The 21450-nt window shown below is 44.7% G+C and overlaps 1 protein-coding gene across 1 annotated transcript in view; it reads right to left on the bottom strand.

The window, feature by feature from the left end:
• Nucleotides 1-20728, bottom strand: part of ASRGL1 (asparaginase and isoaspartyl peptidase 1) — a 32221-nt gene extending 11493 nt beyond the window's left edge. Inside the window, exons 1-4 of the mRNA XM_003909704.5 lie at nt 20463-20728; nt 19871-20071; nt 4834-4976; nt 4156-4313 (exon numbers count right to left, since the gene is read on the bottom strand). Of these exons, the coding sequence (XP_003909753.1) occupies nt 4156-4313; nt 4834-4976; nt 19871-20060 (491 nt within the window). The 5' untranslated portion in view covers nt 20061-20071; nt 20463-20728. The remainder of the gene's footprint in view (nt 1-4155; nt 4314-4833; nt 4977-19870; nt 20072-20462) is intronic.
• Between the last annotated feature and the right edge of the window lie 722 nt (nt 20729-21450).

Below are 21450 nucleotides of genomic sequence, written 5' to 3'. Positions count from 1 at the left end.
TAACACGGTGAAACCCCGTCTCTACTAAAAATACAAAAAATTAGCCAGGCGTGGTGGTGGGAGGTCGAGACCAGCTTGGCCAACATGGTGAAACCCTGTGTCTACTAAAAATACAAAAATTACCCAGGTGTGGTGGTGCACACTTGTAATCCCAGCTCCTCAGGAGGCTGAGGCAGAATTGCTAGAACCTGGGAGGCAGAGGTTGCAGTGAGCCGAGATCGTGCCACTGCACTCCAGCCTGGGCAACAGAGTGTGACGGTGTCTCAAAAAAAAAAAAAAGAAAAAGAAAAAAGAAAAAACACAGTAATTTGCAGATATAATTTCCAAAAAGTTATAAAAGTAATTATAAAATATACAAAATTTTATTAACATTAAAACATGAATTATAATTAGTAAATACAATACATAAAAGCTAAAAATTTTAACACTATAGTTTTTAAATTAACTACATCTTTTAAATATTTTCATCAAAATAAAACCATTCATAATTCTAATAGTTAACGTCCATGTAGTTGCTAACATGGAGAATTAGCAACTACAGGTGCTTTTCGTTTTTCTCTGTTATCAGTTTTTCTCACACAGGTTCTGTCTAGACCTGTGCTGTGCACTTACAGAAGCTACATCTACATGTGGCTACTGAGTGGCTGCTAGCTAAATGTGGCTGTTCTCAGTGAGACGTACTGTAAGTGTAAAACACATCAAACTTTGAAGATTTAGTATAAACAAAGAGCAAGACATTTCATAATTTCTTATATTCATTACATGTTGAAATGATATTTTGGATACATTTGGTTAAATAAAATATATTATTAATTTCACTTTTTTTCTTTTTGAGACAAAGTTTCGCTCTTGTTGCCCAGGCTGAAGTGCAATGGCGTGATCTCGGCTCACTGCAACCTCTGCCTCCTGGGTTCAAGCGATTCTCCTGCCTCAGTCTTCTGAGTAGCTGGGATTACAGGTGCCCGCCACCACACCCAGCTAATTTTTGTATTTTAAGTAGAGACAGGGGTCACCCTATTGGTCAGGCTGGTCTTGAACTCCTGACCTCAGATGTGATCCACCCTCCTTGGCTTCCCAAAGTGCTGGGATTACAAGCGTGAGCCACTGTGGATGTGGCCACTAGAAAATGTTAAATTACATTTGTGGCTCTCACAGTATTTCTATTGGACGGTGCTGTTCTAGACCTACCCATACACAAACTGAAAAGTAACAGTCCCCATGTGCAACTTCCGCAGACACTATACGAACTCATGAAAATCTTCAGAGTCCAGCGTGCTAAACCATTACACCACAGAACCCTCCCTGTGAAAATCTTCAGAACCACACATTCCAACACGTAGAGAGGCAAGAAAATGGATACCTGGCACTACAGGGAAATAATACTTTGTGAGGCAAGAATCTATTTCACCAGTTAATTAATTAGTCTTTTTCTCTTACCTAAGTCCTTCTGCTGTTTGAATTTTCCCCACACTCCAAAGCAGTGTCCATTTCTGAGGTCAACAGTGGCACTACCCCCAAACTTTGAACTCAGGTGCCTTTTGCTTCCAAGACACAGAGCAAGGGATGTGGAGATTTCCTCGGTGGCTGAATGGTGTTAGTCACAAGAGCAATGATTAGGGTTATGGGTCAAGCTGTGCCAATGTTGAGTGACAAAGGGGTCCTATGTGTTCTGGAATAAGTCAATTGTTTTGTGTGTTTATGATATGAAGGTCCTTAAAGTGCGGGGCCCACGGCAGGAGCCCCTCTTGCTTACGTGAAAAAGCAGCAGGGGCTGCTGGAGAGGTGTTACTGAATTTCTGGAAAGCAATGTGGTGACATCTTTCAAAATGAACGTAAATCATGAAAAAGGCAACCCCACTCCTATGACTCTAGCCCACAGACACAAAAGCACACTCAGTCAGGTCGTCAACAGCTGCCAACGTAAGGTCGATCTTTTTTTTTTTTTTTCTGAGATGGAGTCTCGCCTTGTCACCCCGGCTGGAGTGCAATGGCGGGATCTCGGCTCACTGCAACCTCCGCCTCCCGGGTTCAAGCGATTCTCCTGCCTCAGCCTCCCGAGTAGCTGGGATTACAGGCATGTGCCACCAAGGCTGGCTACTTTTTTGTATCTTTAGTACAGACGGGGTTTCACCATGTTGCCTAGGCTGGTCTTGAAGTCCTGAGCTCAGGCAATCTGCCTGCCTCGGCCTCCCAAAGTGCTGGGATTACAGGTGTGAGCCACCGCGCCCGGCCAAGGCCAATCTTTTAAAACAGAGTCTGAACCTGAGGAACACATCAGAATGACCTGGGAACACTTTTTATAACATACCTGTCTGGCCTTTCCACCTCAGATCTATTTAAACCTGATTCTTCTGGCGGGGTGGCCTAAACATGTATATTTTGAAAAAGCTCCTAGGTGATACAAGGTATACCTCTGGTTAAATATTATTACTCTAAAAAGTACGCAGAGTCAATAGATTAAATTCCATTATAAACTCCCAGGCCATATTCACATTTTACTTTCAAATTTTGCTTTAAATAAGTGGTCTTTTATTTGGGATTTAAAAATCTGTAACAGAAAACTGTAATTCAGAACATGACTAATTTGAATTTCTAAGAGTTGTGCTGATTTCTCTAAACTATGAAAGAGTACTTACGTTTATAAGATACACTAGATCACAGATAACCTATTTAGTCTATTTAAGATAAACTGATCAAGAAGAATCCAGATAACTGATACATTAATACATGAAATTCTTCTGCTAAATCATGTCAGAGGCTGGGCGCGGTGGCTTACGCCTGTAATTCCAGCACTTTAGGAGGCCAAGGCAGGCGGATCACCTGAGGTCAGGAGTTTGAGTTCAGCTTGGCCAACATGGCGAAACCCCATCTCTACCAAAAATACAAAAAAAAAAAAAAAAAAAAAAATTAGCTGGGTGCGGTGGTGTGCACCTGTAGTCCCAGCTACTCAGGAGGCTGAGGTAGGAGAATCGCTTGAGCCTGGGAGGCAGAGGTTGCAGTGAGCCAAGATCAGGTCACTGTACTCCAGTCTGGGCAACAGAGGGAGACTCAGTCTCAAACAAACAAAAAACATAACATAACAAATGAATTGTAGATAACCAGGTATTTGCCAAACTTTCATATTTTAATAACTCCCAAATAATGTGAGCCGCAGGTAAGACTGACTGTTGTGGGAAGTCAGGGACCCCGAACGGCGGGATCAGCTGAAGCCATGGCAGAAGAACATCAATTGTGAAGATTTCATGGACATTTATCACTTCCTCAGTCAGTACTCTTATAATTTCCTATGCCTGTCTTTAATCTCTTAATCCCGTCATCTTCGTAAACTGAGGATGTATGTTGCCTCAGGACCCTGTGACGATTGCGTTAACTGCACAAATTGTTTGTAGAGCATGTGTGTTTGAACAATATGAAATCTGGGCACCTTAAGAACAGGATAACAGCGATTTTCAGGGAACAAGGGAGATAACCTTAAAGTCTGGCTGCCTGTGGGCTGGGCAGGACAGAGCCATATTTCTCTTATTACTGAAAACGGGTAAGATAAATATCGCTGAATTCTTTCCCCAGTAAGGAATATTAATAATTAACAGCCCTGGGAAAAGAATGCATTCCGGGGGGGCTCTAAAATGGCCACTCTGGGGGTGTCTGCCTTATGCAGTTGCAGATAAGGGATGAAACACGCCCTGGCCTCCTGCAGCCCCCTCAGGCTTGCTAAGATTAGGAGATTCCAGCCTGGCGAATTCTAGTCAGACCAGTTCTCTGCTCTTGAACCCTGTTAAGATGTTTATCAATGACAATGCGTGCACAGCAGGACACGGAAGTTCATCAGTAATTCTAGTTTTGCCCTGACCTTGTGATCTTGCCCTGACCTTCTGCCTTGTGATCTTTTGTTGCCCTTGAAGCATGTGATCTCTGTGACCCACACCCTATTTGTACACTCCCTCCCCTTTGAAAATTGCTAATAAAAACTTGCTGGTTTTATGGCTCAGGGGGCATCACGGAACCTGCTGACATGTGATGTCTCCCCCAGACACCCAGCTTTAAAATTTCTCTCTTTTGTACTCTTTCCCTTTATTTCTCAGACCGGCCGACACTTAGGCAAATAGAAAAGAAACTACGTTGAATTATTGGGGGTGGGTTCCCCTGATAACTTACTTTTCACAATCTGTTTTCTGAGCACCTTTTTCGTGCTTCTCTTTTTCCAGGCGCTTTTTGTTTTTCTCTGTTACCAGTTTTTCTCCAGGAATCTCTGGAACCCCCATAGCTGCTGCAAACTGTGCTGCACCTTGGTCAGTGAGAAAGCAATGAGGTGTCTGAGGCCAGAAAGAAAAGAGAAAATGATTGTTTTTTTGAAAATTTTAAATCTTGTTAACTGTTCCAACTGTGTTGAAATAATTACTTCTCTCTGCGTGCAAAGGATCCAAAATACAAATTCCAGTGGTTTGCTTTTCTGTATGCTGAAAAAAGCCTGACTGAGTTTTTGCATTAAAAAAGAAAAGACCCCAATTGATGGAACATTACTAGAGATGCGATTTACATATTACGTTAAATTTAGAGAACTCAATCCATCTTTAACACATGTATTAAATAGCTGGTCTGGTCAGTTTGTATGTGGTATGAAGACAATACAGGAAGATAAAGTAATCACTCACTGGTCAAGTGATTCTTAGTCAACAATCTTGGCTGATGTGAGAAACTCAAATACACTGCTTCTGTTTTGTATATATATTTTAGGAGAACAGTGATCTCAAGTATTTCCACACAGTTGGAGCCCTTATCACTGAAGTATAGTGATAACAATTCATAAGAAAAGGCTGCTTTAGTCACATATACCTTTTCCATGACAAGCCGAGCAAGTTTAATGGGATTTGCTATACACCGGACTGCGGACACTGCTCCTACTGACAGGTCTTTTCCATCCATGATACTAGCATCCATTTCAACCTCACCATCTGTGTTCAAGACAGACCCACAACCTAAAACCAAAAAGAAGTTGAAAAGCAAGAATTAAGAATTTAGAAATGGCTCCAGATTTTCCTCTACTTTGCCCCCTTTAATCCATCCTCTATTCCATTGCCAGAGGAACATTTTTTTTTTAAGAGAGAAATCTTGGCTGGGCACCGTGGCTCATGCCTGTAATCTCAGCACTTTGGGAGGCCGAGGTGGGCAGATCACGAGGTCAGGAGATTGAGACCATCCTGGCTAACACGTGAAAGCCCGTCTCTACTGAAAATCCAAAAAATTAGCTGGGCATGGTGGCCCGCACCTGTAGTCACAGCTATTTGGGAGGCTGAGGCAGGAGAATGGCTTGAACTTGGGAGGTGGAGGTTGCAGTGAGCCGAGATCACGGCACTGCACTCCAATAGAGCAATAGAGCAAGACTTTGTCTCAAAAAAAAAAAAAAAAAAAAGAGAGAGAGAAATCTTGACTTGGAGGCTGGATGTGGTGACTCATGCCTGTAATCCCAGCACTCTGGGAGAAGGAGGTAGGTGGATTACTTGAGGTCAGGAGTTTGAAACCAGCTTGGCCAACATGGTGAAACCCTGTCTCTACTAAAAATATAAAAACTAGCCAGGCATGGTGGTGCGTGCCTGTAATCCTAGCTACTTGGGAGGCTGATGACTTGAACCCGGGAGGTGGAGGTTGCCATGAGCCAAGGGTGACGAGTGAGACTCCGTTTCAAAAAAAAAAAGAGAAATCTGACTTGGCACTCCATGACCTACAAAATAAAAAGTACAAAGCCCTTCCTAACCTGGCCTTTAACCTGCTTTTCCAGCTTCATTTTCTCTCCTTGGCTATATTTTACTGAAATACTAGCTTTCCCTGAATACAGTAGTCCCCTTATCTATAGCCTTGCTTCTGGGGTTTTAGCTATCCTCGGTCAACCATGGCCCCAAATTATTAAATGGAAAATTCCAGAAATAAACACTTCTTGCACCATCATACTCCATCCTTCAGAGGGATGTGATTCCTCCCCTTGTCCAGCATATCCACACTGTATAGGTTACCTGCCTGTTAGTCACTTAGCAGTTGTCTTGAATATCAAGCAGATCAACTGCAGTAGCACCTGTCAGTGCTTGTGTTCAAGAAACCCTTATTTTACTTAATGATCTCAAAGCACAAGAGTAGTGATGCTGGTATACTGTTACAATTGTTCTATGTTATTATCAGTTGTTATTAATCTCTTACTGTGGCTAATTAATGTATATATGAAAAGAAAAAAACCAAACCAGTTGCTAAAAGGTTGAGTATTACTGGTGGTTTCAGGCACCCACTGGGGGTTTGAAACACATCCCCCAGAGATAAGGGAGGGCTACTATATACCAGGAGCCTGTGTGTCTCTGTGCCTTTGCACATGCTGTTGTTTTTACCACTAGCACCCTTTCTCCATACTTCTCTGCCCAGATAATGCCTACCAATCCAGCTATGCTTCTCGATCTCTTTGTGCTTGTTTCCTCATGAGTAAAATGAGTAAGAACATCAACTTGTTTAATCCTTACAACCATCAATGAGGTAGGTATTGCATATTAAACACTTGGAATAATGTCTAGCACGTGGAGGTAAACAGTAAGTGTTTGCTGCCCTGATTACATGCCAATTTCACAGGTGGGGAAACCAAAAAGGCAACTTTCCCAGTATCAAATGTCTTCTGGGTAAAGAGCAAGGAATGAAATCCAGGTGTGTGGCTTAGACATCTACTTTCTTCTGCCAAAGCAGCTCACACCTTTTCCATCTGGCAATGACAAGGCAGCATCCCCTTACACTGATCCACACAGGTTAGAGAAGACCTGATAAAAGATTTAAATAAATAAGATCCAAAGTCTTAAAACATAATATGCAAAATGTCTAGAATCCAAGAGAAAATCACTCATCATACGAAGAACCAAGAACAGCTCAACCTAAGGAAAAACAATTAACAGATGACAATACCAAGATGACACAGATGTTGGAATTACCTGACAGGAATTTTAAAGCAGCCATTGGCCAGGCATGGTGGCTCATACCTGTGCTTTGTAATCCCAGCACTTTGGGAGGCTGAGGCAAAAGCATATCTTGAGGCCAGGAATTCAAGACCAACTTGGCCAACATAGCAAGACCCCATCTTTAAAAAAAAAAAATTAGCTTGGCATAGTAGCACACACTCAAAGCCCTAGCTACTTGGGAGGCTGAGGCAAGAGAATCACTTGACCCAGGGGTTCGAGGTTGCAGTAAGCTGTGATTACACCACCATACGCCAGCCTGGGGAACAGACTGAGACCCTGTCCCTTAAAAAAAAAAAAAAAAAAGCAGCATCATAAAAATGCTTCAATGAACTTGAAATAACTAAAAAAATTATTAAGTTTCAGCAAAGAAATATAAGATGTAAAGAAAAACCAAATGGAAGTTAGAGCTGAAAAAATGTAATACTGGACTTAGAAATCACTCAGTCTGAACAGCAGAACAGGGCCTGGAAAACACCAAAATGAACAAAGCCCCGCAGACCAGTGGGACCATAACAAAAGAACTAACATTCAAGTCATTAGACTCCCAGAGGGGAGGAGAAATGGGTGGGAATGAGAAGTATTCAAAAAAATAATGGCTGAAAATTCCTTGTATTTGGCAAAAAGCATAAATCTACCAATTTAAGAAGGTGAGCAAGCCCTAAATAGGACTAAACACAAACACATTCACACTAAGACACATCATAACCAAACCACCAGTGAACTAAGGACTAAAAAATATTCAAAGTAGCAAGAGAGAAATGACACCTTACCTATAGGGGAGAAACCAATTTTAATGACAAAACAATTTGTCACCAGAAACCATGGCGGCCAGAAGGAAGAACAGCATTTTCAAGTGCTGAAGAACAGAATTTTCAAGTGCTGAAGAAAAGAACTATCAATCCAGAATTCTATATCCAATATTCTTCAGGAACGAAGGAGAAATCAAGACACTCTCAGATTGTATTAGGAAGGTGCCAAAAAGGGGTAGGTTTCATTCTGAGGCTGCTGCTGCTTTTTTTTTTTTGAGACAGAGTCTTACTCTGTTACCCAGGCTGGAGTGCAGTGCTGCAATCTCAGCTCACTGCAAGCTCCGCCTCCCAGGTTCATGCCATTCTACTGCCTCAGCCTCCCTAGTAGCTCGGACTACAGGTCCCCACCACCACGCCCGGCTAATTTTTTGTATTTTTTACTAGAGATGGGGTTTCACCGTGTTAGCCAGGATGGTCTTGATCTCCTGACCTCGTGATCTGCCCGCCTCAGCCTCCCAAAGTGCTGGGATTACAGGCATGAGCCACAGTGCCCGGCCTTTTTTTTTTTTTTTAGACACAGTTTCACTCTGTTGCCCAGGCTGGAATGCAGTGGTGTGATCTTGGCTCACTGTAACATCTGCCTCCTGGGTCGAAGTGATTCTTGTGCCTCAGCCTCCTGAATAGCTGGGATTACAGATGTGCCACCACACCCGGCTAATTTTTGTATTTTTAGTAGAGACAGGGTTTCGCCATGTTGGTCAGGCTGGTCTTGAACGCCTGACCTCAAGTGATCCACCTGCCTCAGCCTCCCAAAGTGCTGGGATTACAGGCGTGAGCCACCGCGCCCAGCCTTGAGGCTTCTTGTCTTGGTTTGTAGGTGGTGACTATCTCACTGCGTGCACACTGCTCCATGACCTCTCCTTGTGCCCATGAGAGCGGGCAAGCTCTCTGGTGTCTCCTCCTATAAGGACACTAATCCTATTGGTTCAGGACTCCATCCTTACAACCTCACTTCATTTTAATTACTTCCTCGGAGGCCATCTCCAAACACAGCCAGGTTAGGGCTTCAACACTTGAATTTTCGGGTGGACACAAACATTCAGTCCATAACACATATAAGGGCAAATGGAAAGAATTTGTTGCCAGCAGGCCTAACCTAAAAGAATGACTAGGGGGCCGGGCGCGGTGGCTCAACCCTGTAATCCCAGCACTTTGGGAGGCTGAGGCAGGTGGATCACTTGAGGTCAGGAGTTCAAGACCAGCCTGGCCAACATGGTGAAACTCTGTCTACTAAAAATACAAAAATTAGTTGGGCGTGGCAGTGCATGCCTGTAATCCCAGTTGCTCAGGAGGCTGAGACAGGAGAATTGCTTGAACCTGGGAGGCGGAGGTTGCAGTGAGCCGAGATCATGCCATTGCACTCCAGCCTGGGCAACAGAGCGAGACTCCATCTCAAAAAAATAAAAGGTTCATCAAGCTGGGGGAGGAGCGGAACCTGATTCTAATGAGGTGTAGACACAGACTGCCAACCATTCCTTCAGATACCACCACTACTGCAGACTGGCCTTTTGCAATATCTTTTTAGGTTTTTATGCATGTCTGACATGCATGGCTCTACCTGGACCTGCCAACCCCCTCCCCTGTGGCCTCACCCAGAAACAATTCAGTGCAAAAGAGGACAGTTTTAGCCCCCTTTCATTTCTCTTTTTTTTATTTTGAGAAGGAGTCTCGCTCTGTTGCCCAGGCTGGAGTGCAGTGGTGCGATCTTGGCTCACTGCAACCTCCATCTCCCGGGTTCAAGTGATTCTCCTGCCTCAGCCTCCCGAGTAGCTGGGATTACAGGTGTGAGCCACGACGCCCGGCTAATTTTTGTATTTATAGTAGAGATGGGGTTTCGCATGTTGGCCAGGCTGGCCTCGACCTCATGACCTCAGGTGATCCACCCGCCTCAGCCTCCCAAAGTGCTGGGATTAGTCATGAGCCACCACACCTGGCCTGCAAAGGCACGCTTCTATGGATTTTTTTCCCCCAAATATTTTCAACCTGAGATTAGGTAAATCCACAGATGTGGAAGGCCTGGACACAAAGTTTGGTCTTCCTGTTTCCTGACACACAGCTCTCAAAACACTTGGAAGCTCCAAAGTGGTAAAGCATCTTTTTGTATGCCAACGAGATGACCGATGGTTAGGGGCTGGATAGCCTCCAAATGGGGAGCTGGTTGCCAGGGAACCAACCGTGTGATTAGAGGGCCAGAACTTTCAGTCTCACCTCTCTACCTCCGGGGAGAGAGGCTGAAGGTTGATAACTAATGGCCAACGATTTAATCAACTGTGCCTATGCCATGAAATGTCAACTAGAGAAAAAAATAATTGAGCTTTTAAAGAATTCATTTTATTTAGAAATCTTACTGAGGACTACAGACTGATGACTACAGTACGGAGGGGTCCTTCAGAGAGGTGCTTCAAACTGCTCCCAAACCGTGTCTCCGCTCACAGCTGATACACAGGTTGTGGAGGGTTAGTACAGGCTCAGAGGTTACATGAGACTTGCTCAGAAGTTACATTAAAGCAGAATCACATCACAGTTTGGGTGCAAGAGTGCATCTGGCTATAGATGACAGAGGTATGTATAATCACTAATCCTGTCAGATGTTATCCTTTTTTTTTTTGAGACGGAGTCTCGCTCTGTCGCCCAGGCTAGAGTACTTGGCGTGAGACAAATTCAGCTCCATCCTGGCTCACCACAATCTCCGTCTCTTGGGTTCAAGTGATTCTCGTGCCTCAGCCTCCCGAGTAGCTGGTATTACAGGCACTCACCACTATGCCTGGCTAATTTTTGTAGTTTTAGTAGAGACGGGGTTTCACCATGTTGGTCAGGCAGGTCTCGAACTCCTGACCTCAGGTGACCCACCTGCCTCAGCCTCCCAAAGTGCTGGGATTACAGGTGTGAGCCACCACACTCGGCCCAGACATCATCTTAAGTGTAGGAAAAGGCAAGGACTAGGATCATATATCATTTACCATTTTTTTTTTTTGAGACAGTCTCATGCCCAGGTTGGGAGTGCAGTGGCGTGATATCAGCTCACTGCAACCTCTGCCACCTGGGTTCAAACAATTCTTCTGCCTCAGCCTCCCAAGTAGATGGGATTACAGGCACCCACCACTATGCCTGGCTAATTTTTGTAGTTTTAGTAGAGACGGGGTTTCACCATGTTGGTCAGGCAGGTCTCGAACTCTTGACCCTTCAGACCTTGCCTGCCTTGGCCTTCCAAAGTGCTGATTACAGGTGCATTTCATCACCTCGGCCCAGATGCTATCTTGTCTTATGTAGGAAGGCAAGGACTAGGATCATATATCATTTACTTTTTTTTGAGACAGAGTCTCATGCCCAGGCTGGAGTGCAGTGGTGTGATCTCAGCTCACTGAAACCTCTGCCGCCCCGATTCAAGCAATTCTTCTGCCTCAGCCTCCCAAGTAGCTGGGATTACAGGAGCCTGCCACCGCACCTGGCTAATTTTTATAGTTTTAGTAGAGACGGGGGTTTCACCATCTTGGCCAGGCTGGTCTTGAACTCCTGACCTTATGATCCACCCACCTTGGCCTCCCAAAGTGCTGGGATTACCGGTGTGAGACACCATGCCCGGCCCATTTATCTTTTAAGACATACAGTGACTCAGGCAAGCGACATGGAGGCCGTGTGCTCTATCCAGTTTTGTCTTCAAATCATTCTTTCAGAGAGCGGCACATCTGCACATCGTCACAGAGTCTGGGGCTTTGTGAAATGACGTTGGCATGTAGAAATGAGCAAACATGACTTCTTACATTTGTTACTCAGTTGCACAGAAGCCTTTACTAAAAACCCATAGGGCTGATGACGGGAGAGCTTCTGGATTGCTGGATATGTGAAGGTGCCAGGAGGGTGGTGTGCTGAAGAGGGCAGGGCAGTTCCACACCCCTTCCCCCACACCTGGCCCTCTGCATCTCTTCATCTCTCTGTCTGTATCCTCCATTATATCCATTATTCATATAATAAACCGGTAAACACATTTCTCTGAGTTCTGCGAGCTGCTCTAGCAAATTAACTGAACTCGAGGAGGTAGTCCCGGGAACCCCGATTTATAGCTGGTTGGTCAGAAGTAGAAGTGACAAGCTACTACTAAAGATTGGCATCTGAAGTAGGACACAGTCTTACGGGACTGAGCCCTGAACCTGTGGGATTGGACTCTGACCCCAGATAGACAGCGTCAGAACTGAATTGACCTCGCCCTGTGCAACTCTTCATCTGTATCCTTTATCACAGGGGTCCCCAATCCCCCGGTACTGGGACTGGTCTGTGGTCTGTTAGGAACTGGGCCCCACAGCAGGAGGTGAGTGGCAGGCGAGTGAGCATTACTGCCCGAGCTCCGCCTCCTGTCAGATCAGCGGCAGCATTAGATTCTCATAGGAGTGTGCACCCTGTTGTGAACTGGGCCAGCGAGTCTCTGTGGAAAAACTGTCTTCCACGAAACTGGTCCCTGGTGCCAAACAGGTTGGGGACCACTGCTCTATCATATTCTTTATAATAAATTGGTAAACATAAATGTTTTCCTGAGTTCTATGAGCCATCCTAGCAAATTATCAAGCCTGAGGAGGGGGTCATGGTAACCCTTGATTTGTGGCCACGTTGGACAGAAGTGTGCATAACCAGGGGACTTGCAATATGCCTTTTCAACAATTGGTGCTGCGCCAGGGGTGGTGGCTCACGTCTGTTATCTCAGTACTTTGGGAGGCTGAGGCGGGTGGATCACTTGAGGTCAGGAGTTCAAGGCCAATCTGGCCAACATGGTGAAGCCTTGTCTCCCCTAAAAATACAAAAATGAGCCAGGCATGGTGGTGGGTGCCTGTAATCCCAGCTACTTGGGAGGCTGAGGCAGGAGAACTGCTTGAACTCAGGAGGTGGAGGTTGCAGTGAGCCGAGGTCATGCTACTGCACTCCAGGAAAAAACAAAAACAAAAACAAAAAACAACCCTGAGTTCCTTAAAAAACTAAAAATAGAGCTACCATATGATACAGCAATCCCACTGCTGGCTATACACCCAAGAGAAAGGAAATCAGTATATGGAGGAGTTATTTGCACTTCTTGCTTGCTGCAGCATTGTTCACAATAGCCAAGATTTGGAAGCTAACTAGGTGTCCATCAACAGATGAATAAAGAAATGACACATATACACAATGGAGTACTACTCAGCCATAAAAAAGAATGAGATTCTGTCATTTGCAACAACATGGATGGAACTGGAGGTCATTATGGTAAGTGAAATAAGTCAGGCACAAAAAGACAATCTTCACACTTTCTCACTTATTTGTGGGAGCTAAAAATCAAAGCAATCGAACTCATGAACATAGAGAGTAAAAAGATGGTTAGCAGAGGCTGGGAAGACAGTGGGATTGGGGCAGAAGGGGGGATAGGCAATGGGTACAAAAAATAGAATAAGAGTTAGTATTTGATAGCACAACAGTGACTATAGTTGATAATTTAATTATGCATTTCAAAATAACTAAAAGAATAGAATTGTTTATAACACAAAGGATAAATGCTTGAAGGGATGAATATCCTATTTACCCTGATTATTACGCATTGCATGTCTGTATCACAGTATCTCATGTAGTCCCACAAATAAATACACCTACTAAGTAGCCACAAAAAACCCAACAAAAATAAAAAATGGAACCTTGATATATACCTTGCATCTTATACAAAAATTTATTCAAAGTGAATCACAGACCTAAAACTTCTAGAAGACAACATAAGAAAAATGTTTGCAATGCTGGGTTAGGCAAATATTAAGATATAACACAAAAAGCATGACTGATTTTAAAAAAACTGATAAACTGGACTTCTGCAAAATTGAGAACTTCTGCTTTTTGCAATAAAATATTGAGAAAGAAAAGACAAACCACAGCCTGGAAGAAAATATCTGCAGACCACATTGGCGCATCTGATAAAAGGTATATCTAGAATATATCAACTCTTAAAACTCAATAGTAATCAACAACACCAACCAAAAATCAGCAAGACTTTGATACTTCACTGAAGAAATATGAACAACAGGCCAAGCGTAGTGGCTCATGCCTGTAATCCCAGCACTTTAGGAGGCCGAAGTGTGTAGATCACAAGGTCAGGAGTTCAAGATCAGCTTGGCCATCATGATGAAACTCCATCTCTACTAAAAATACAAAAATTAGCCAGGTGTGGGGATTGCACATAATCTAGCTCCTGGAAGTAGTGGGTTGTGGTGAGCTGAGATCACGCCACTGCTCTCCAGCCTGGGCAACAAGAATGAGACTCCATCTCAAAACGAAAAAAAAGAAATGAACAACAAAAAAGCACACGAAAAGATGTTAAATATCTCTTCCCATTTAGGGAAATGCAAATCAATACCATAATAAGATTCCACTAAATGCCTACTGGAGTGGCCAAATTAAAACATGCTGACACTAGTTAGTGCTGGTGAAGATGTGGATTAAGTGGAACATTTTTTTTTTTTTTGGAGCTGGAGTCTTACTCTGTTGCCCAGACTGGAGTGCAGCGGCGTGACCTGGGATCACTCCAACCTCTGCCTCCCAGGTTCAAGTGATTCTCCTGCCTCAGCCTCCTGAGTGGCTGGGACTACAGGCGTGTGCCACCATAACTGGCTAATTTTTGTATTTTTAGTAGAGACAGGGTTTCACTATGTTGGCCAGGCTGGTCTCAAACCCCTGACCTTGTGATCCACCCATGTTGGCCTCTCAAAGTCTTTCGTTAGGCATGAGCCACCGTGCCTAACCTGTAAGAGGGCTTTCATACATTGCTAGTGGGAATGTACAAGTTTGGCAGTTTTTTTTTTTTTTTTTGAGACAGGGTCTCACTCTGTCAACCAGGCTGGAATGCAGTGGCGATCTCAGATACTGCAGCCTCACCTCCCAGGTTCAGCGATTCTCCTGCCTCCAGCTCCTGAGCAGCTGGGACCACAGGTGCCACACTGCACTTAGCTGGTACATGTTGCTTTGGGGACAGGGTTTCGCCATGTTGGCCAGGCTGGTCTTGAATTTCTGATGTCAGGTGATCCACCTGCCTTGGCCTCCCAAAGTGCTGGGATTACAGGATTGAGCCACCGGACCCGGCTGGCAGTTCATGAGGTGAAATTCTTGCCACTTAATGACAGTCCCTCCCAGAGTATTCACCTAAGGAGATAAAACTTATTCACATATTACCTGTATGCACATGTGTACAGTGATTTTATTTATAATGGCCCCAAATGGAACATGTCCTTTAGCTGTTACATGGTTAAACCAACTGTGGCATATTCATACAGTAGAATACTACTCAATACAAAGGAAAAACTACTGATACCCATGTCCACACGGGTAACACTCTAATGCATTATGTGAACCGAAGAATCCAGACTAAGGCTACACATTGCATGACTCCATTTATGACTTTTTTTTTTTTTTTTTTTTTTTGGGACGGGAATACGCTTGCTCAGGCAGAGTGCAGTGGTGTAATCTTGGAGTGCAGCCTCCACCTCTGGGTTCAGTGGTTCTCGTGCCTCAGCCTCTGAGTAGCCGGGATTGCAGGTGTGCCACACCGGCGTGGCGGCTAATTTTGTATATTGAAGTAGGGACAGGCGTTTTTGCCATGGACAGGCTGTTCAGCCCGGGAACTCCCTAGCCTCAAATGATCCACCTGCCTCGGCCTCCGAAAGTGCTACCATTTATGTGTAAAAAGTAAAGTGGAGGTTCCTCTTCAAAGACTTTCCTTCCTGTCTAATTAGGAATAAACAGCAACTTCTCTTAGAAGCAAAATGTATTCAAAGACCTGCGCTAACGTTCTTAAGCATCTGCTAGCCGAAATAAACAAATCACTGTACTTTACGTTCTTAGCTCCCACAATGTAGCCTAAATATTTGCCCTGGCAGGCTTATATTGGTCCAAGCAAGCATTAGGTCATAGCCTGTTCCTTTTCCTTATTTAAAGGTGTTTTTACCTTTCTCAGCATTCCACAGGTTACTTCCTCCTTCCTTTGTTCTCCTCTACCTTTGCCTCTTTTAAGAAATTCTAAGTTGCTAGCCAATCGAAACAAATAAAAAATGTAAGGTCCCGTTCCAGCCAATAGAAACTGGACACAGCAGTAGGGTAAATGCGTCAGGTTATAAATAACCCTGTCCCCTGTGTTCAGTATACTCTCGTGACGAAACTGGTGACACGTGTACCCTTTCTACAAAAAATAAAAATGGCCTTACTAAATAAATTTATGTTCGAGTACTATTTCTTTATGGCACCAAAAAACAAACATTTCAAACATATGACATTCTGGAAATGACAAAACGACAGGCATAGAAAACAGATTAGTTGCTGCCAGAGGCTGGGAGTGAACAGAGGCGTGGACTCAAAGGGATGTGGGAGAGTAATATAACTGTTTTATATCTTGATCGTGGTGGTAATTGCATGACTATATGTATCTGTCACTCCTATGGAACTGTATACTAAAAAGGGGATCTTACTGTGTGCAAATTATACCAACAAACCAACACCAAACCCATTAAAGTTGTATGGTGTTAGGCTAGTAGATTCTAAACCTGGTTGTATCTCAGAATCGCCTGGGAATCTTCAAAACAAAGAAATGAATCACAATTCCTAGACCCTACCACAGATTTTACCTCATTGATTCTACATTGTAAGTCCAGAAAGAGAGTGGATAAATGAAAAAAAATCCCGTTTTCAGCCGGGCGCAGTGGCTCACCTCTGTAATCCCAGCACTTTGGGAGGCCGAGGCGGGCGGATCACGAGGTCAGGAGATCGAGACCATTCTGGCTAACATGGTGAAACCCCATCTCTACTAAAAATACAAAAAATTAGCCAGTCGTGGTGGTGGGCGCCTATAGTCCCAGCGACTCGAGAGGTTGAGGCAGGAGAATCACTTGAACCTGAGAGGCAGAGCCTGCAGTGAGCCGAGATCGCACCACTGTACTCCAGCCTGGCCAACACAGTGAGACTCAGTCTCAGAGCAAGACTCAGTCTCAAACAAAACAAAACAAAACAAAACAAAAAAAAAAAAAAGAAAAAATCCTATTATCTCAAAGATTCTCTAATAGCTTATAAAATTGAATTGTAGAGAGAATATCTCAAGTGTTGTGTAAATATCGTTGAACTCTAGTGAAAGCAAATGGTCATTTGGTTGCCAATCTAAGTAAGGTTTTAAAGAATATTTCTAGCATTCAAATTTAAAAGTTCAATCTTTACAGTGTTGGTATCTAAAAATCAACTACTTTTTAATAAACTATTATGAAATAAGCTTTAAACATAAAGTAAAATCCATACTGAAACAGGAGTAGAATGTAAATAAACAATGTTTTTACAAATGTTCAGAGAAGTTGTCATGAATGCTAATCACTGCCACTGAACTCAATATCTACTGAGAGTCAGCTTTTTGTACGAAGTTCCCAAACAGTTATTTATTCTAGAGAATTATAGCAGAGGCTGCTGGGAATGTTGCCTGCCTGTACTGACCTCGGGAAAAGCCAAGGTACACAGTATGCCGTTAAAAGTCCCACCTTTCCCCCCATAATCTTTGCTTTCCTTCTTTTCAGCTCTACTCTTTTCTTCCTCAATGTGCTGAATAGACGACATTTGAAAGATGAGAGGGCAGACATTGAGAAGGAAGGCCTCTGGATACAGAGCAAAAATAATGAGAACTAGCTGCTCCAATTCCCTAATCTGTGCTTCCCAATTCATGCACATGACAAATGGTTAGAATAAGAGATGGTCGGAAACCAGAATGACCATTTCAAATGAAGGTCCTGTATAAATAAGTGAGGGTTTGTCAGCCCAGGGGGCTCTGAGTGCTAAGAGGCATATGGTTTAACAAGTCACCCACAGAAAGAGCTGGCTGCTCCCTCTGCTGGCAAAGTCAGTCCCTATCTGGTAAATTCTGGCTCTACAAACGGAGCCATGAAAGCACACTATTAGGTCTCATTTTAAATTCAGATGGACTTAGTTTTATTTTCAGAGACAGGGTCTCACTCTGTCACCCAGGCAGGAGTGCAGTGGCGCAGTCTTGTCTCATTGCAGCCTCCACCTCCCGGGCTCAAGGAATCTTCCCTTCTCAACCTCCTGAGCAGCTGGGGCTATAGGCTTATGCCACCATGCTCAGCTGATATTTGTATTTTTTTTTTTTGTAGAGATGGGGTTTCGCCATGTTGCCTAGGCTGGCGTTGAACACCTGAGCTCAAGTGATCCACCCACCTCAGCTTTCCAAATTGCTGGGATTACAGGCGTGAGCCACTGCGCCAGTCTCAGGAAGACTTACACAATTTTTCACAAGTGTTAAAGAGTGTTGCGTAAAGGGGACAGAACAAACAGTAAATATTTGATGATTAATTAAGATTTCCTGAAATTCTTTTCCCTGACAGATGTTGGGTGGGTGGTATAATTCCAAGAAGTATTTCAATCCCTAGCCTAGATGTTAGGTATTCCATTTTAAAACAAAGAGATGAATGTCTTCCGGCAAGTTAATCTTTTTGTGCCTTAGTCTGATCTGAGAAATGAGGATAATAATTATTCCTAACTTATACCTAACTCATTTAACTCAAGTGAGTTTAAGTGATTAACTCATAAGTGAGTTAATCATTTAATGTTCATTAAGAGTTAGCATGAGTTAGTTTAACACAAATTAACCAACTTAACTGAGTTAAATGATCAACTCATTTAATGTTCAGATTAAATAAATCAAGTAAATTTCTTAGACCACGTCCTGATACATGGTAGACACTCATATTAGCTATAATGATTAGTATTCTGAAAAAGGGTGAACTGAGTGAAAGAAGCGAAACACAAAGGAATACACTCTGCATTCCAAGGTTAACCTGAAAACTTTGGAACCTTCTCGGGGGAGGTAGGATATGCCTCATTATTCCCTCCTCCCTTTTGGAATTCAAGCCCAGTTGACTAGCATTTACAATAAAACAGATCTTAAGACGGACAAAGCAGACTTTGTAGCAATAAGATACCAAATTGCAGCGGGACTCTAGTATGACATCACATGACAGTAAGCCCTGAAAGTGAAGTATTTTACCCCAAATTATGTTTCTTTGACATATCTTGAAATAGTCCTACAAAGTTATCTCTTGTGGGGAAAATCTACATTCTGAAGAGAATCCCCTTCCTCTTCCTGATCCTGAAATTCCCCTAGCCCTTTTTCCTGATTCAGAAGAGATCAACTCTGGTAAGAAACATTTACAATCTATTCTCTCAATAGCCTGCTACCTGGAGACTTCCTCTGCATAAAGGAAATCTTGGTCTCCCCAACCCCTTATCTTAAGGCACACCTTCTTTTTTCAGCTTTTTTTTTTTTTTTTTTTTGAGACAGAGTCTTGCTCTGTCCCCCAGGCTGGAGTGCAGTGGCATGATCTCCGCTCACTGCAACCTCTGCCTCTCAGGTTCCAGCGATTCTCCTGCCTCGGCCTCCCCAGTAGCTGGGGTTACAGGCTCCTGCCACCATGCCCGGCTTTTTGTATTCTTAGTAGAGATGGGCTTTCGCCTGTTAGCCAGGCTGGTCTCAAACTCCTGACCTCAGGTGATTCACTGGCCTTGGCCTCCCAAAGTGCTGGGATTACAGGAGCGAGCCACCATGCTAAACCGCCTTCTATTACTTCCATCTGCAGTCTCAAGTCCTTATATAATCCAGACATTCCCTTCTGTGGATTCCAGGTCTTTAGACAAAACTTTAAACCACTGTTCATCAGAAAATCTTTGAATCTTACCTATGACCTGGAAGCCACTCCCCCTCCCCTAGTAGTCTCACCTCTCCAGATGGAACCAATGTACCTCCAGTATGTATTGATTGACATCTTATGTCTCTAAAAGCACATGTTCTCAGGGTTTCCCAAGAGCTGTATCACAGACCATTGGTCACTCATATTTGGCTCAGTATAAATCTCTCCAAATATTTTAGCGTTTGACTCTCTTCATCACAGGTAGAAAAATTAAATATTGTTTCTTTTTTACAGAGTTCCACCCCAAGGCTCATTAGATTCCCTAACGCTTTACGTAGGTTATATTTATTCTGAAGAAGGAGCTTGACCTGACTCACATTATTTACTAGCTGAAAGGCACATTTACCTGCGTTGAACTCGGGATCGTCTTCCAGGGCGACCACAGCTCCCTCCACGGCATCCACGGCGCTCCCGCCCTCCCGGAGGATGCCGTAGCCCACGGTGGCGGCTCTGACGATGCCCTGGTGCATTCGCTCCTTCCGATCCTTGGAGATGGGACCGGCTCCGCCGCCGTGGACCACTACGATGGGATTCATGTCGGCGGATCCTAGGCAGTAGGAAGGCGAAAGCGTCGTCCAAAGCCAGCCCAAGGAAGTCGCGCGGGCACAAGGTCCTCGGGAGACCCCGGTGGGATAATGCCCAGTCTCTATTATGCGAGGCCGGGTTCGCAGCTGGGGGTGCGTAGGGGCAGCTCGGTCGAGCTTGGTACGAACAGGCCAGGGGCCCGGCGCCCTCCTGCGTTCATCTCCGCCCCCGGCCCGGACCTGCTGGGGTCTCAGTTTCCCCGGGGACGTTACCTCGCGCCCACCGCCGCCCCCCTCCAAGCCCCGGCGCCGAGGGAGGATGTCTATTTCGCCTTCGGGAAAATGTCTATTTTGGTTTATTTCGTTCGCCCTCCCGCGCCTCGGGCGGCTGCTCCGGGAGGGCCGCCGACTTACCCAAGGCACCGCGGGAGGCGGACGCCGAGGCCTCAGGCTGGGTCGAGCCGCCCCCGCAATCGCCCAGTACCGCCGCTCCCGGACGCCGGCTTGAAACCGCTCAGTCCGCAACCGCTCCGGCCACAACGGTTCTGCGCCTGCGCACGAGGGCGGGGCCGCCGCACCGCCCAGTTCCCGTAAAGCCCCGAAGCCCGGCCGGGACGCACCGATCTCACTCTTATTCTGAGTCTCGGCTCTTGGCCCGCGCGAGCTTAGTAGTGGCATGCGGGGACCCTCCTCCTCCTGACCAGCGCAGGGGCTGGGTGGTTGGGTTGGTGGCGAGAAGCGTGAAGTGGCGTGCCACAGTTTTGTAATTGCAGATTGAAAATCTACGCTAGACTGTGCACAGTGGTTCAAGGCTTGTAATCCCAGCACTTTGAGAGGCCGAGGCGGACGGATCACCTGAGGTCGGGAGTTCGAGACCAGCCTGACCAATATGGAGAAACCCTGTCTCTACTAAAACACAAAATTAACGGGGCGTGGTGGCGCATGCCTGTAATCGCAGTTACTCGGGAGGCTAAGACACGAGGATCGTTTGAACCCGGGAGGCGGAGGTTGCGGTGAGCCGAGGTCACGCCATTGCACTCCAGCCCGGGCAACAAGAGTGAAACTCCGAAACAAAAGAAAAAAAATTATACTGGGACAATGGGCATAAACAGGGACAGATCCAGGCAAACTGTGATTGATCTCCTGTGGATTGGAGAATCCCTTCCCTTCTTGTTTACCCACACTAATAACATATTTTACCACTCTTGGGAATTCCCTTTACTCCTTTTTACCTTCGTTTCCTGCCTTAAGGCCCAGTTTAAATGAACCCCTCCTGCAAAGCCTCCCTGGCATCCCACTAAGGATCGGTCATTCCCCTTCTAGTGACCTATTGTGAGAGATTACCACAAATTTATTGGCTTCAAACAACACACATTATCTTACAGTTCTGGTGATCAGAAAT

This window comes from Papio anubis, chromosome 12, assembly GCF_008728515.1.
Source record: "Papio anubis isolate 15944 chromosome 12, Panubis1.0, whole genome shotgun sequence".
Lineage (NCBI taxonomy): Eukaryota > Metazoa > Chordata > Mammalia > Primates > Cercopithecidae > Papio > Papio anubis.
This window is presented reverse-complemented; position numbering and strand designations above follow the sequence as displayed.